Source organism: Pundamilia nyererei, unplaced genomic scaffold, assembly GCF_000239375.1.
Source record: "Pundamilia nyererei isolate P.nyererei 1_Seehausen unplaced genomic scaffold, PunNye1.0 scaffold00059, whole genome shotgun sequence".
In the NCBI taxonomy this organism is placed as follows: domain Eukaryota; kingdom Metazoa; phylum Chordata; class Actinopteri; order Cichliformes; family Cichlidae; genus Pundamilia; species Pundamilia nyererei.
In genome coordinates, this window is record NW_005187460.1 from 1,713,262 (window position 1) to 1,727,555 (window position 14,294).

The 14,294-nt window shown below is 39.8% G+C and overlaps 1 protein-coding gene across 1 annotated transcript; it reads right to left on the bottom strand.

Moving 5' to 3' along the window:
- Positions 1-8,093: 8,093 nt before the first annotated feature.
- pvalb8 (parvalbumin 8) lies at positions 8,094-10,474 on the bottom strand. Its single transcript, XM_005734593.1, has 5 exons — positions 10,432-10,474; positions 9,866-9,933; positions 9,174-9,306; positions 8,525-8,634; positions 8,094-8,264 (listed from the first exon to the last, which is right to left on the bottom strand). Exons 2-5 carry the CDS (start codon positions 9,924-9,926, stop codon positions 8,239-8,241), a joined length of 330 nt encoding a protein of 109 aa, XP_005734650.1. The 5' UTR covers positions 9,927-9,933; positions 10,432-10,474; the 3' UTR covers positions 8,094-8,238.
- Positions 10,475-14,294: the final 3,820 nt, after the last annotated feature.

Sequence of the window (14,294 nt, forward strand, 5' to 3'; positions counted from 1 at the left end):
ATCTATCTATCTATCTATCTATCTATCTATCTATCTATCTATCTATCTATCTATCTATCTATCTATCTATCTATCTATCTATCTATCTATCTATCTCTGGTGTAAATTTAATTAATCATTACAGTGATTTTACAGAAAGTTGAATGTATTTCAAAAATATGGTAACATTCTGTTAACAGCAAAGCATTCTGCGATTTGCAGAAGAACTAGAGGATGAGGCTGGGTAGAAAAATTTCTGGGCATCTCTGCCCATTATGTAGGACTTCATTCATTCATCTGCCTGTCCTTTCGCTACCTCTTTGTTCTTTTAAACTCATTGTTGTTGATACTGCTACAGATCAGGACCTGGACCTGGTGTGCTTTTCGTGTTAAGAAATGTATTGAAGAGATGCACTTTGAGACAAGTTTTTGATGTTTGCCATGTTTGTTTGTTTTTAAAATGTTGGTCACTCTCTCTATTTTGCTTCTTGAATTATTTTAGGGATCTAATGTTTCCTCACCAGTAGGATTGCAGCTGGCTTTGTTAGGGTTTTCCACTAATACACTGCATTTCCGTGGGAAATGCAATCATTGTTTTTAGGAAAACAATATTAAGACTGTTAATATGTCTGTAAATGTAAACATTATCTTTTAAATAAATGTCAACATTTAAAAAAATGCTACAACACATATGGGACACTTATACACATGATGAGTATTAAGTATTTGTTATGTCAGCTACTACATTTTCACAAAATAATTTACTGGGGAAATTACACTATTACTGTAAAAATCTGTTGTAAATGTTACAGTAAAACTAGATATATACTGTAAAAGCACAGAATTGCGGTAAAACAAACTCACTAAATGGATAATGCAGAATTTAAACTATTATTTCTTTACAGTTTTTCTCAGTCGCTTTGGTGCGTTTCTCAGATCAGAATTGAAATTCTCATAACTATTAGTTCAACCTCCACAACACTCAGTCATTTGTGCACATCATAGTAGCAATTTCTCCTCTCTCTGAACAAACTGCAAATGATTTTGGACATGAATCAGTTGCTTCCATACATTTCCCTGCTGCTTCCTGACATTTCCATTTGCTTATGTCATGTCAGTCAAAAGTAATCATACCTATGGATGCTGAATAGTCATTCCCAATAAAACTAATAGTCATACATCCATTGCTTAAGTCATCACACACAAAATTGTTGAACTAGTTATCACATGCCAAATATTGGCCATCTGTCAAGCAAATCCTATACCTTTCTGTATCATTTTTCCTGGAAATGTCTCCGAAATTGAACAATTGATCTCAGGTGAATTACAGCTGTCACTCATGAGGAGGCTCTACCAAATGGGTGATTTTATGTTTACATGTATTCTACAGTGAACAAGTGACTGTAGCATATTTTTCTTTTGCACAATTCTGTAGGATTACAAACACTTCTACACAATGGAAATGTGAAACGTACGTATTCAGTGTCTCAGTTACTCCCAAGACTCCCATAACATCTACAGTGACTTTACTGCACATTTCAGATGGCTGTACAGGTAGGCCATAGTGCTGTCGTCAGCATTTTCAGGTGTCACCAATTGTTTTTGCAATGGGAAACACTGAAATTATAAACTGTCATAGTGGAAACATGACAATGCCATTTGACTATCTTGTTCATAAAGATGGTGTCAAGACTTTTCATTTTGATGGCACTGACAGTTTCATTGACATGGATACTTGCTTTTGAGGTATGGATAATCAATTCTGTGCATGTGACGTGCTTTTGCAGGCTATCCACTAGGTTTTGCAGTTTGCACTAATTGTTTTGGGAAATGCACTAACTGCTGTGCAAATGTTAATGGTGTTCTGAGGAACGCACCAAAGCGACTGAGAAAAACTGTAAATGCTGTAAATAGAACATTGTACTGAAAAAATATAAAATCCTCCTGTAAAATAAAATCCTCCTGTAAAATAAAATAGTATAAAACTGTCAAATAAATTATAGTATGGTGACTACATTTTGCAATATAGTCCTGGCAAAATGATAGGATTTTTACCGTTTTTCTTACAGACTATGTCTCTAGAAATCTTTAACTATTTGTTCAACATTTTTCATTTGTGAATATGTGAGTGCTATGTGTTGTTTCCTTTTTTGTATGTGTCTCATTCGACACCAGGACCTTTGTAATCTCGGGCTAAAAAAACAAAAAACACCCCAGCTTTATTTCTACAGCATCAAACGTGTGACACCAATCAAAATCAATTTGCCAAGTCTAGCCAGTGTCATTCGATCTCAGGTGATCTTTTGCGTCAGTCAAACCTAGCAATACAATCCATTACCAGGAAGCAGTCGAGGAGCCCACGACATTGACGCACACCAAGCTTCTCCTTTGACTTGTCCCCTTGCAGTCACCTTCTTCACTGTCACCTCTCTGTCAGAGGAATCTTCTTAGTACTGTTTCACACGTGAGCAGCATCCTTTCCTCTCCAGCCACTGCCCCCAGAGACGGTTAATGAAAAACAGCACGATTGAGTTTAATGTTGCAACTACTTGTTAATCCTGAATAATTCACTATTCACTGAAGTCTGACAACAGAGAGGGAAGAAGGGGTTGAGTGTTGAGGTGAAGGAGTGGGGTGGTGTTGATGCAAACCTGGCACTAATCCTGATGTAATAGTCAGATCTGATGGCCTATAAGACCTGAGCTCGAAATTGAGACTATAGTCTCTTCTTTTCAGAGGAGGAACTGAAACCTGACAGTTCTCAGTGGTTTTTTAAGTCATGTTGAACAAGAGAGTCTGTCAGGCTGTAGATAGTATGAGATTAAGGTAGGTGCTATCATATACTTAGGCCCAGTCCTGCTGAGCAGCTGACAGTGTTAAACAACGAGGGAATGAAGAGTTGGCAATGATTGCTTTGAGATGCTTATAATAACAATTTATAAATGTAGTGCATGCTTCAGAATAGGGGTGCATTTAGGTCAAAGAACAAATTGATCATGTCATAGCATCAGTTCTCACATTAGGATACAGGATACATTTCAGTAAACTAAAGTTTAAAAACTCATGCTTGCTGGTCTTCCCCTCAAAAATCACATGAATTTAATTTAGTTTCACTCAGTGCTTTTCCTCATGGTTGTCCAGGTCCAAGCTGTGGTGAGTATGGCTGTGCGGAGAGGAGGATTTAACCAAGAATCACAGACTTTTAAAAGGACAAAATAATACAAAAGGATCAGCATTTAAAAGCAATAATTTATGGGTGTATACAGTAAGCTGTAAAAAAGTATCCAAATTTCAGTTTCAGATGGAGACATAAGCACTGTCTGAGTTTCTGGATGTCTTTTTTATTTTTTTTTTTGGAAGCTGATTGGTATCTACTGACACTTACGGATGTTGCAATGTGTTTACTAACCAAACTCCTACGCACGAGCGTTCTTTATTGGGCCTCTAGGTTTGTCCTGGATCACAGTCGTCACCTTATCTCATTGTGCCTTCTTACTTGAAAAGGTCTGCAAAGTACCTGTCTACTTCTTCATGACAGCCATTAATCAGTCTGAGGATGCGTCAGCACATGCAACAGCTGCTCGGTAGTTTAAACAGGGTGTGGCTTTTAGTTCAAATTGCACACTTGCCTTATTCTAGCTAACAGACACACACCTTAAACTATATTTTAAATATGATTAACATAACTGCCAACCAGTTATGTGAACTGTGTATGGAAATAAATTCGAAGAAACCACCTTCCTCTAAAGAAGCCTCACAGAGACATCATGAGTAGAGGCTTAGAAATAATGCTTGTTGGGGAACAGAGGCAATGCTGTCATCCTCTGCATTATGGATAGAGTTCCTCCACAGAGCTCACAAAGCCCGTTCAGTCATCCTAACACGGCGGTTAAATCTTTTACGATGCACCTCTTTGCACAAACTATCAGGTAGCAACATCTCTGATACCTTCAAGTTCTAAAAGACTGGGGATGAGTCAAAAATGCGGACAATATTTTTCACAGCAGAAGCTGGATATCCTGAAGATATTTGCAGGGTTTAGTGTCTCTGGTTTGCCCAAGTACATCAGGTTGTTTTCAGTTGAAGATGGGGTGCACATTAAAGTTTCACACAGACTTAATAAGTAAGGTGAGCCTGACACTCCTTTCTTGATATGAGTTTTTGGTGACAATGAAGCGAGGGCATCAATTATTGAGGTGCCATACAGACAAGCAGGCTAAGCCTATGTGTCCATCCCAAAGGGCTAATCCAGGCATAATGCCAGGTACAGTAGTAGCAGACACGCAACGGTTTAAACAGCTAAAGTAACTTTGCTTGCTTACTTTATTTCATCTGGCAGTTATGTCATCTGATTTTGTTTGGTATCTTAATCTTAACGTGTCAGTGGCATGATCATTTCCAGGTTTTTTTTTTAATTATATCACATTAAAACTGTTTTATATCAAACAACATTTTTTACTATTTTTACTTTTACATAAGTAAAAGCCACAAGTTTAGCATAAAGAACATAAAGTACTCATTATACAAAATGTATATCACTTTAATGTTGCAGCTGGAGAAGGTTTTACTTACTTATATGCTTATATGGTTATATGCTACTTAGGTGCTGGTGGTCAGCTGCTTGTTAAAGCAAATATCTAATCACCCAATCACATGGGTTCAACTAAGTCCATTTAAGCATGTAGTCATGGACAAGACGACCTGCTGAAGTTCAAAGTGAGCATCAGAATGAGGAAGAAGGGTGATTTTAATTATTTGTATAGTGCCAGATGGGCTGGTGTGAGTATTTCAGAGACCACTAATCTGGGATTTTCCCAAATAGCTGTTTCAGAGTTTAAAGAGAATGGTCCAAAAAAAAAAGAAGAAAGTATCCAGGTAGAAGCAGTTCTCTGGGTGAAAATGCCCTGTTGATGTCAGGGGAGACCAGACTGGTTCAAGGTGGAAGGGAGCAGTAACAAGTAACTACATCTTTAAGCCAAAGTATGCAACAAAGCATTTCTGAATGCTCAAGACTTGAAGCAGATGGGCTACATCAGCATAAGACCATACCAGGTGCCCCTCCCATCAGCTAAGAACAGGAAACTGAGGCAAGAATTTGGACAGGTTCACCAAAATTGGACAATAGTAGATCAGAAATATGTTGTCTGATCTTATGCACCCAATTTCTGCTGTGACATTCAGAAGAAAGAGTCATTTGGCATAGACAACATCAGTTTCATGTTGCTTTAAATTATGTATATTAGTTTGGTGTTTTGTGCTGTTTGCCCATCAACAGATCATGCAGCAAAAGGAGATTTAAATGTGTGTGCGATACATCTGAACATTAGTTTCAACTCTTGAAAGATGATAGTGCTGCCAAAAGGACATCAATCTGCTGCCGTTTGACATTTTTTCCTATTCTCCCCTCTCTCTCAGCAAAACACATCTCCATATTTTGCTTTTCATCCCTCTGCCCTTGAGTCCTCGTAATCTGCGTGTCACATTATCTTATAGTGCTGTCCCACACTAGCACATCCAGCAGTCAGCGTCTACCTGTTGGCTCACATTTCCTTCCTGTTTACCACTCGCAGCTCTTGACCTGCAGGGGTCACAGCTTTATTGTGTGTCCCTTGGCTTGTGTTACCTACTGGCTTCCCCAACCTTGTCCTGCAATCAGCCATCATAGTCTGCCCTCCATGCCACCCCCCGTCTGCAGAGTTGAGAATTCAAATCTGATAACAGCAGCTAAGGGTAGCCTACATGATAATTTAATCAAGTGCTGTTGTGCTTGTACAGTGCTCGTGTCACAATACAGTATGTCTGCTGATGTGTTTGCTTAACACACACAATTGTTCATTTATCCAGTTAAATTCCATATTGGAGTGATGTCAAGGTTATAGTTTTTTAAACTTTGCACAGTTTATAATACTTTTAAATGTTATGTTCAGAATTAAATTTAAAATTGTCCTTCTCCGTTACAAAATTGTGAATAATCAGGCCCCGTCATGTCTTAAAGACCTCATAGGACAATATTATCCTATCAGAGCACTTCACTGTCAGGCTGCAGGAAAAGTTGTGGTTCCTATAGTTTTCAAAAGCCCATGTACTGTAGAGACATCCCCCAGTTTGGATTCAGGAGACAAACACCCTCTCTACTTTTGAAACTCATTTTTGATAAAGCTTATAGTTACGGGTAGATCAGATGACCTTGAACCCTCCCTTAGTTATGCCACAATAGACTTATGCTGCTGGGGGGCTTCTTAGAATGGGTTGGACATTTCTTCTTTACTCATCTGTTTTCACTCCCTGTGTGTTTATGCACCATTACTGCTTTCATTAGTTTATTATTAACATCTGGCTCGTTCTCACTTTTATCCTGTCTCTCTCTGCTCTCTTCTCTTTTCCCTCACCCCCAACCAGTCATAGCATTCTTCCTGTTAAAAGGGGGTTTTTCCTTACCACTGTTGCCAAGGGCTTCTTAATGTGGTTGTTGGTGTTTCTTTCTAATATTGTAGTGTTTTTACCGTACATCATTCATGAGGCTACAGTCGCGAGTTGACAGTATACAAACAAAGCTGTATAAAACTGAATTGAATCCAGTGGTTGATTTCTTATTTCCTTCATGTGTATCAGTCTAACCTTCAAATGTTTCCCTTTAGCACACCTTTACCTTTTTGTACTACACATATGCCAAAAAGTACTGCAGATTATCACATTTAATTCTGGACTTGACTATTTTGTTTATCTCGTTATGTTTTTTTCTTCTCTGCTCTGTACTGATTGGTCTTGCAAGTGTAGTTTTAAATTGCATGGCCTTTATTGGTTTATTCTGATACTGTGTTTATTCCTATTAAACTGTAAGTGTCCCTGACTTTAGAAGAACAGGTCTGTATGAGTCCAGTAGAGAAAGAAGGAATAAAAAGCTTTCGTCGCAACAAAACCTGTGAATCAAGCATCTAAATGTGTGACTGCACGACTACATTTGTGACTGTGACATCAAGCTAATGCCAGAGTAGGCCCCATACTGTGGTTCGGAGTGGCAGGTGTCTGCTCTAATAGTCAGGTTCCCCCTGTAATATACACATAATTAAAATGATACTAATGCGGAAGCCCTGAAAAAAAATTGCTACTCTGTATTTTGGCGCCGCTAGTGGGCCGGAGAATAGTGAGGTGGCTGTTAGTTTTAATCCCCCAAATCCTGTAAGTGCAGAGAATGAAAAATCAGTGTGCTATTTAAAGTCTTCAGGGTGTAGGGGTTGTGATGATGGTTGTAAGGTGGCCAGAGTTCTGTCTGAGAGCTTGGCAGGTTGTCCCACATCTAAAGTGACTATTCTCATTACCCATTGGCTTCAAATGAACGTGCACCAATTAATTTGTTTAGCAAATTTCTGTGCTTATTTAAAACTGGTTGTTTTCTTGCTATCTGTGTCTAATCTCTTGATTTTAGCTGATGTATCGCATATTATGTGCAGCATGTGCAGTGTTTTGTTTGCCTAGCCTGAGCAGCACCAAGGTGTAGCTGGGTTTATTTGCAAAGCTGAGGTCAGGTGTCACCCAATCCAACCACGGTGACACTCAGGTGGTCATCAAGGACACCTCTTCTGGTTTCTCCCTGTGTTAGCTCTATGGTTCTAAAACTCTCTCTCTCTGTGACACACACACACACACACACACACAAAACTACAGTGGTACTGTACATACAGTGTTTGTGTCAGTTCTCATATACCTGACACTGACACTGTCTGTCTCATTTACTGCTGTGATCAGGGTAAGTAAAGATTTAAAGGGCACCTCCAAACTGTAAATGAAATATTGTAAGTGGGTGTTTACGTGTGTTGTGTCCATACAGGTATGTGTATATGCAGTATAAATCCCCATACAATAAGAGTTGATTAGAGCTCTTCTTGTGCATGTAAAATATTTCAGTGCTTGAACTGCTGTTCTTGCAAACCTGCACTGTGACATCCCAAAGCAGAGGACATACTGAAACACACTGAGATCTGCACTTGTTTATAAATAATGAAAAGAAATGCATGACCTGGATTTATTCTTTTATTTTTCTCTGTAATTTGTTAATTTGCACATTTATTTGAACAATACAGCTTTAGACTCTATCTAGAAGAAAGCTACTTAAAAATAAGAGAAGAACATAGATATCTTTGGACCATTCAGGCTTCATCTAACTAGCGGGACAAAGGTTGACTACAGTAAAAGCCCCTGAAGCAGTTGGATAAGGATGGCAGGGGGAAAAATCTAGATGGAGTCATGGAATCCAGCTGCTTAGGACAAGACCATGGCTTGGAACTCTGTTGAGGAAAAACATGGATCAGTAAGATGTAGCTCAGTGTAACAAAAATATGTTTATTTTCTTTGCAGCAACTATGGCGATCTTATACCAGAAGAGAGAAACAGTTTGATGGCACAGTTGTAATATCAAAGTTAACAGCTTGCAACTGACTCGAGTGTATAGCCAGTTATAAACCTAAAATCACAAATGTTCTAGAAAAACTGTGTGCAAGCATACAAATTCAGGAATTATATGTCAAATAGGTATGAATTGCCTCACCATCTGCTCCAATCATACCGTCGCTATCATCATCAGCAGCACTCAGGAAAGCCTTGGTCTCCTTATCTGTCAGAACACGAGCCCCGGGACAAAACCTCTGGAGGAAAAACCTGGTAGGCACAAACAGGGACAAACACGATCCAAAGGTAGAGTCACTCCTCAATGACAAGTGGATAAAAGGCAAAGTAAGTGAAAATGTGGCTAATTTTAATGCAAGCGTAGGCCTATCACACTGGCTTCAGTCGTCAGCCTTAGATGCTGCTCTGTGTGGTATCCTGCAGCCACAGCACCCACACTTTAAGACCTACCTTATATTAACATTGTCTCGTTGTGGTTTAGGTTTGCTTTTTGCGTCTGTCTTTTACTGAGGGTTGGTAAAAAATATGTGACCGCTGTGCTGCATTGTTCAACTTGAATATATTTCCCAGAATATTATAAATTGCTCTTCCAGCTTTCACGTCAGCCTTCCAAAGTCTGATAGATTAATGCTGAGGCGCATCCTCTTCTCTAAATCTCTCATATCTCTAAAAGAATAAGTGCACATGAATTTGATTTTGCTTTAAGGAAGCCAGTTGAACTGCTTCTTCTGTTAAATCCTGTCTGCACTAAAGGGGGGGGGGGGGAGTTTATGAACTCTCTTCTCACTCACTTGAGCTCTTCTTCCTCGATGAAGCCACTGGCATCATTGTCCAGAATCCCAAAAACCTTCTTTATATCCTGAGGGCTCTTCTTGGTGAGGCCACATATCTGGAAAAACTTCTTAGCACAGAAGGAGTCTGGAGCTGGAGAAATAAATCACAGTGAGTTTGGTGGATGACTCCAAAGTCTGCCTTCCATTCATTAAACTGACTTAAACATGTAAATACTAATATATGAATGAGTAATGTCAGGTATTTTTCAATAAACTGGTATTAAAGCAAAGTTGTTATAATACCTGCAAAGCCTCAGACTATTTATGTGACTTTAAATTACAGACACATGATAACATACAACCAACAAGGTGTTATTAAGTATGATATAAAACGCGTAATCTTCTTATTTAGGGTACACATCATGAAGAAAATCACCGTTTCAAATGTTGTATCTTTATTTTATTTTTTGGACGCTGGGAGGCCAGTTACTGGGATCTTTACCTTTTATATTTTATATATTTTCTGTGCATTTATGTCAAGACTTTTTATGTCTTCCATTTATGGGCTTTACACATAGTTACTTGCACATATAAATATATATGTGTGTCCTTGTATTCTGTTTATGTTTTTATGTGTGTGTGCTTTTAAATGTAAATATATCAGGGGGAGAAAATCTCCATACTGTAAACATATTGGTGGAAAACGATACCTTGGCAGTCCTTGATAGCACTGTCGATGGCATCAGCAGAAAGGATAGATGAGAGCGACATTTTATTCCTGCAGGAGGAACAGCCATGGTGAATTATTAAGATTAAGCCAGGTGCAGTACAAACCTTCTAAGCTGACACTGACTGACAGACAGACTGGCAAAAGATGCCCAAGTGGAAACACTGTTACGGAGAAGTTACTGAAAAGTACGGCATGGAGTTAACGGAACAGCATCCTTACACAATGAAAGACTTCGATCTTAAAGAGTTGTAAAAAAAAAAAAAAAGCCCGTAAAACTGCGATAGGTTTTCTCTTTGCGACCTTTTTAAGCCACTCAAGCAGCCTACCACAAATTAAAAATGATCAAATGAACGTTTCGCTTCTCGCTTTGCCCTTGTTTCCCCGCCACCTACGGCGAGAGTCAGTCACAACTTTTACGCACGCAATTATTTGCCCTGTCACTCAACTAGGCGACCACACAAAAATTTAAAAAAATTATCTCACACAAAACTTTTCAGTTTTTCTAAAAGCAGTTAACTTCCTGCCCGACTTGGCGCAGCAACTCACCGTGTTAAGGGGGTTCTCTCCCAGGTAGACGATCCAGCAGAGAGATGAGGTTATGTGGTGGCTGGTGTCCGTTAAGACGGATTTATATAGGTCTGATTGCCGTGACAATGGGGATTGCTTGGGTTACCCGTCTATGGATCAAATTCTAACTGCCCGCCCCTGATCCAGTTTCTCGGCTAACTAATTAACCTTTACTACTTATAACGCCCAGGCGCAGAGAGACCGGAACCTGAACGTCTGTAACGCCCTCGTAAATAGCATATTAATTTAAGAGCGCTTTCTTCCTCCCATCCTCCACTCCCTCCTTTTATCCCAGCGTCCCTCCTCTCACCTCCGGGATTATACAGTAAATGCTGCTTTTCTCCTTATCCTGCTGTTTCTGAGAGGGTCCCCATCCCACCCTCTCATGCACGTATCATTTTACTTGCAGCACTCCCCAACCACCGTACTCCTCTGAAAATATGCTCTTTTTATGACATCTGAGCAAGTATGGGAATCCCAACGTTAAAAGTCTGTTTTGCTGTAGTCTTGCGCATGTCTTTTCGTATGTCATCTTAGCTTGTTTAAAGCAAAATAAGATTTCACGGAAAAGATGATTTCAGAGATCAACACCTGAACATGCTCTGCAGATGATGCTCTGCAGTCTGTCCACATGTATGCCTCATGGGGTCATGCTAAATGGGGCTCACATCATCCCCAGTAATATCTAAAGCGACCTGAAACACATGCTCAGAAGTGAATGTCAGGGACGCCGGTACAGTGTCTCTGAACTGCTTTGTCAACTGTGCTCATTAAGGGACGGACAGTCATCCCCCTTCTGCCACTATCCCGCGACAATAGGCACAGGGGCGTAATATTCAGGGGCCCAATGACAGGAGTGACCCATGCAAGCCATAAAAAGAGTTGTATTTTTCTTAAAAAATATTATTTCTAAAAAAAAAAGAAAGAAAGAAATGGAGTAAAACAAACTGTGGGAAGTCGGCTGTTAACACATATCTTTAAAAGAAATGTGAGCAGGGCACAACTATCAGATTAAGAATGATTTAGCTGTCAGCAGCTACTAAAGACAGTGAGCCAATGTCAGGTGTGACCCTATATCAGAATGACCCAGCACAACTTAACACCAAATGCATGAGTCTTTCAGAAACAGCCAGCGAGCATAGAAGCAGCAGCAGCACATCCCTTTCCAAATGACATAACACAACATGAGCTCACATGGTGGCAACTAAAAGTTATTCCAAGCATTCATTTGTATTGACATCCATACCAAGGTACTGCAATTTTAGTATTGCTGTTTTGTAAACATAAACATGTTTAGACACTTGTTTAACCATTCATGATTACCAAGATAGTATGGTATGCCCTGATGATCTGGCTCAACCTCTCGTGTACTTTAGTACCAAACAGGCTGAAAACAGTATGACAGCACGAGGCTGTAAGCAGGTTAATGGGTAAATATCAGTCCTATATACTTTATTCTTCTGGAGGTCTGCCTTTGTAGCAGATGGTGAGCGATAAGATGAGATAATGGCTCAGGGAAGTGAAGAGAGGGAGGAAAATGAAGGTTGCTCTGAGGGTAATGGGGAGGATGGGCACAGAGGAACATGGTTGAAAAACTGAGGGCAAGCAGAAAATGTTTTGCCCAAACACCTCACTAATCAGTAGAGAGGAACAATTTTTTGGAGACTGGCCAACAAGGGTGTAGAAAAAGCAGGTATAACCAAAAAGCAACCAAGATATGGAGGAGAAAACATTACCAAGTTATCTTCAGCATGCCGAGTCAGCTAAAAGGCTATTTAAATTGAGAGTGCACAAGCACTGCACATAAATGCTTCAGTAGTATCAATAAATAAGTACAAACATAAACTTAAAAATGGTAAATGGTAAATGGCCTGTATTTGTATAGCGCTTTACTAGTCCCTAAGGACCCCAAAGCGCTTTACACATCCAGTCATCCACCCATTCACACACACATTCACACACTGGTGATAGCAAGCTACATTGTAGCCACAGCCACCCTGGGGCGCACTGACAGAGGCCTAAAATAATCTAGTAATAAAATTATGCAAATGAAATTGTGACATAAAATAATAATGATAACAAATATTAATAATAAAAAAGACACGTAGGGGAAAATTAGTTAAAATTAGTCTGAACTTGAAAAAGTTGATGAGGAGAGCCATGTTTTCTGCTGGGATTTAAATAATGTAAGTGAGGTAGATGACCTAATCTGATGAGGGAGACAATTCCAGAGTTTTGGAATTGCCCCTGAGAAAGCCGAGGTAGGCGCTAAGAGCCAATCGGGATTCTGGAATTACTAAAAAATGCTGATCGCTGGAAGTGAGCGGCTTGAGACAAGGAATTTTAAAAAATCTGTGTGACACGATAAAAGACCCACACACAGCGTTGTAGGTTCAGTGTTTTTATTGTCAGACTGTCTTCTGCTTCACAGGAAGAAGGGTTAGGGTTATAGAAGCAGCTTATTACTGGCAACATTAATGGTCAGTACAGATTGCTATATACAGTATACACAATAATTTGCTTAAAAAAAAGATCTGTAATGAGGAAAGGAAGGGGGTCCACAGAGACAGTTAATACACCTTGCCCAGAGTTATTTGCTGCGCCCCTGGTGATGCATAATGTGCAGTGCTTCATTTATAAGAAAAAACAAACAAAAAACACAACAGCGGTAAGCACTAGTTTCATATCAATTAAGAGTTTATTTTTTGTGATTTGCTCAAAGTCAGAGCAGCACATTGGATTTTGTTTCCTGTACGATTTGTCCAGTTGCAAAACGACCAGGTCGGCTTGCCTTTCCGAGGACGTTTGTGTCCTGGTCTGACACACAGACTAATGCAAGGGTCATTAAGCACATCCCTGGGAGATTGGTCACTGCAGCAGGACACGGAAAAGAAGGTTATATCTCTCCATGAGATAAGGGGGAGGTGAAGTTGTACAGATGTAGCAACCAGCACCTGGGTGGTTTGGAGATGAACACTTACAATTTCAAAGCTATCAACGTGGACAGAAAAGCATCAGTTAAAACTCCAAACGACAAATTAATCGAAGATCCCACGGAGAGTTGAAGTCAAATCCCTGGATCCACAACCCTGAGTGCTAACTATTACATCATACAAAACAGTATCCGGCTTTTCCCGATTATTCCCAAGACCTTTGCAACCCGACACCGAGCCTCATTCTTAATTCTAGCCAAACGGTCACAATACCTCGAGGTCACTTTTCACGTTGAAGTCGGATTCTTAACGTACGCGTGTTTGAAGCACGGGGCGAATCTTGGCAGGGATGCGCTCCCTCGCGCATCAGCTGGCGAACGCGAACAGCAGGTAAAGTTGCACTGGAGAGGTATCGAGACATGTGCGTAAAGATCGCATTTAAACATTATTTAAAAGCACGAGGGTGTGAAACTGCTGTCAAATTTGTGGCCCGTGTACTGTGTTTGGTATGACAAAGTACTCCCTCCCCCACCACCTTCTTCCAAACCCAAAGAAAAACATTTTCAGTGGAGAGCGTCGCATTCCCAACATGTGCACAAAAATGATCAGACTTTTATTTGTTCAGACCTTCTTTTTTTTATCAAATAAATGAATAAAAACTGAGATGGAAAGGTTGATTTGGTAGATTTTTCATGTGTGGCAAATGAACGATGTTGATTACATCAGGATGGGCAGGTAGGTGATTCTCTGTGTAACATATTGTGTTCCCGTGTGTCGTATTAATGCACGGGAAGTCTTAGTGTTTTTATTATATTATTTTAAACGCGTGGTGAACAAAGTTTATACACAGCATGCGCTCAGTGGCTCTTATTCACTTCTTTAGCAGCATCCTAAAAGCTTACCTCCGAC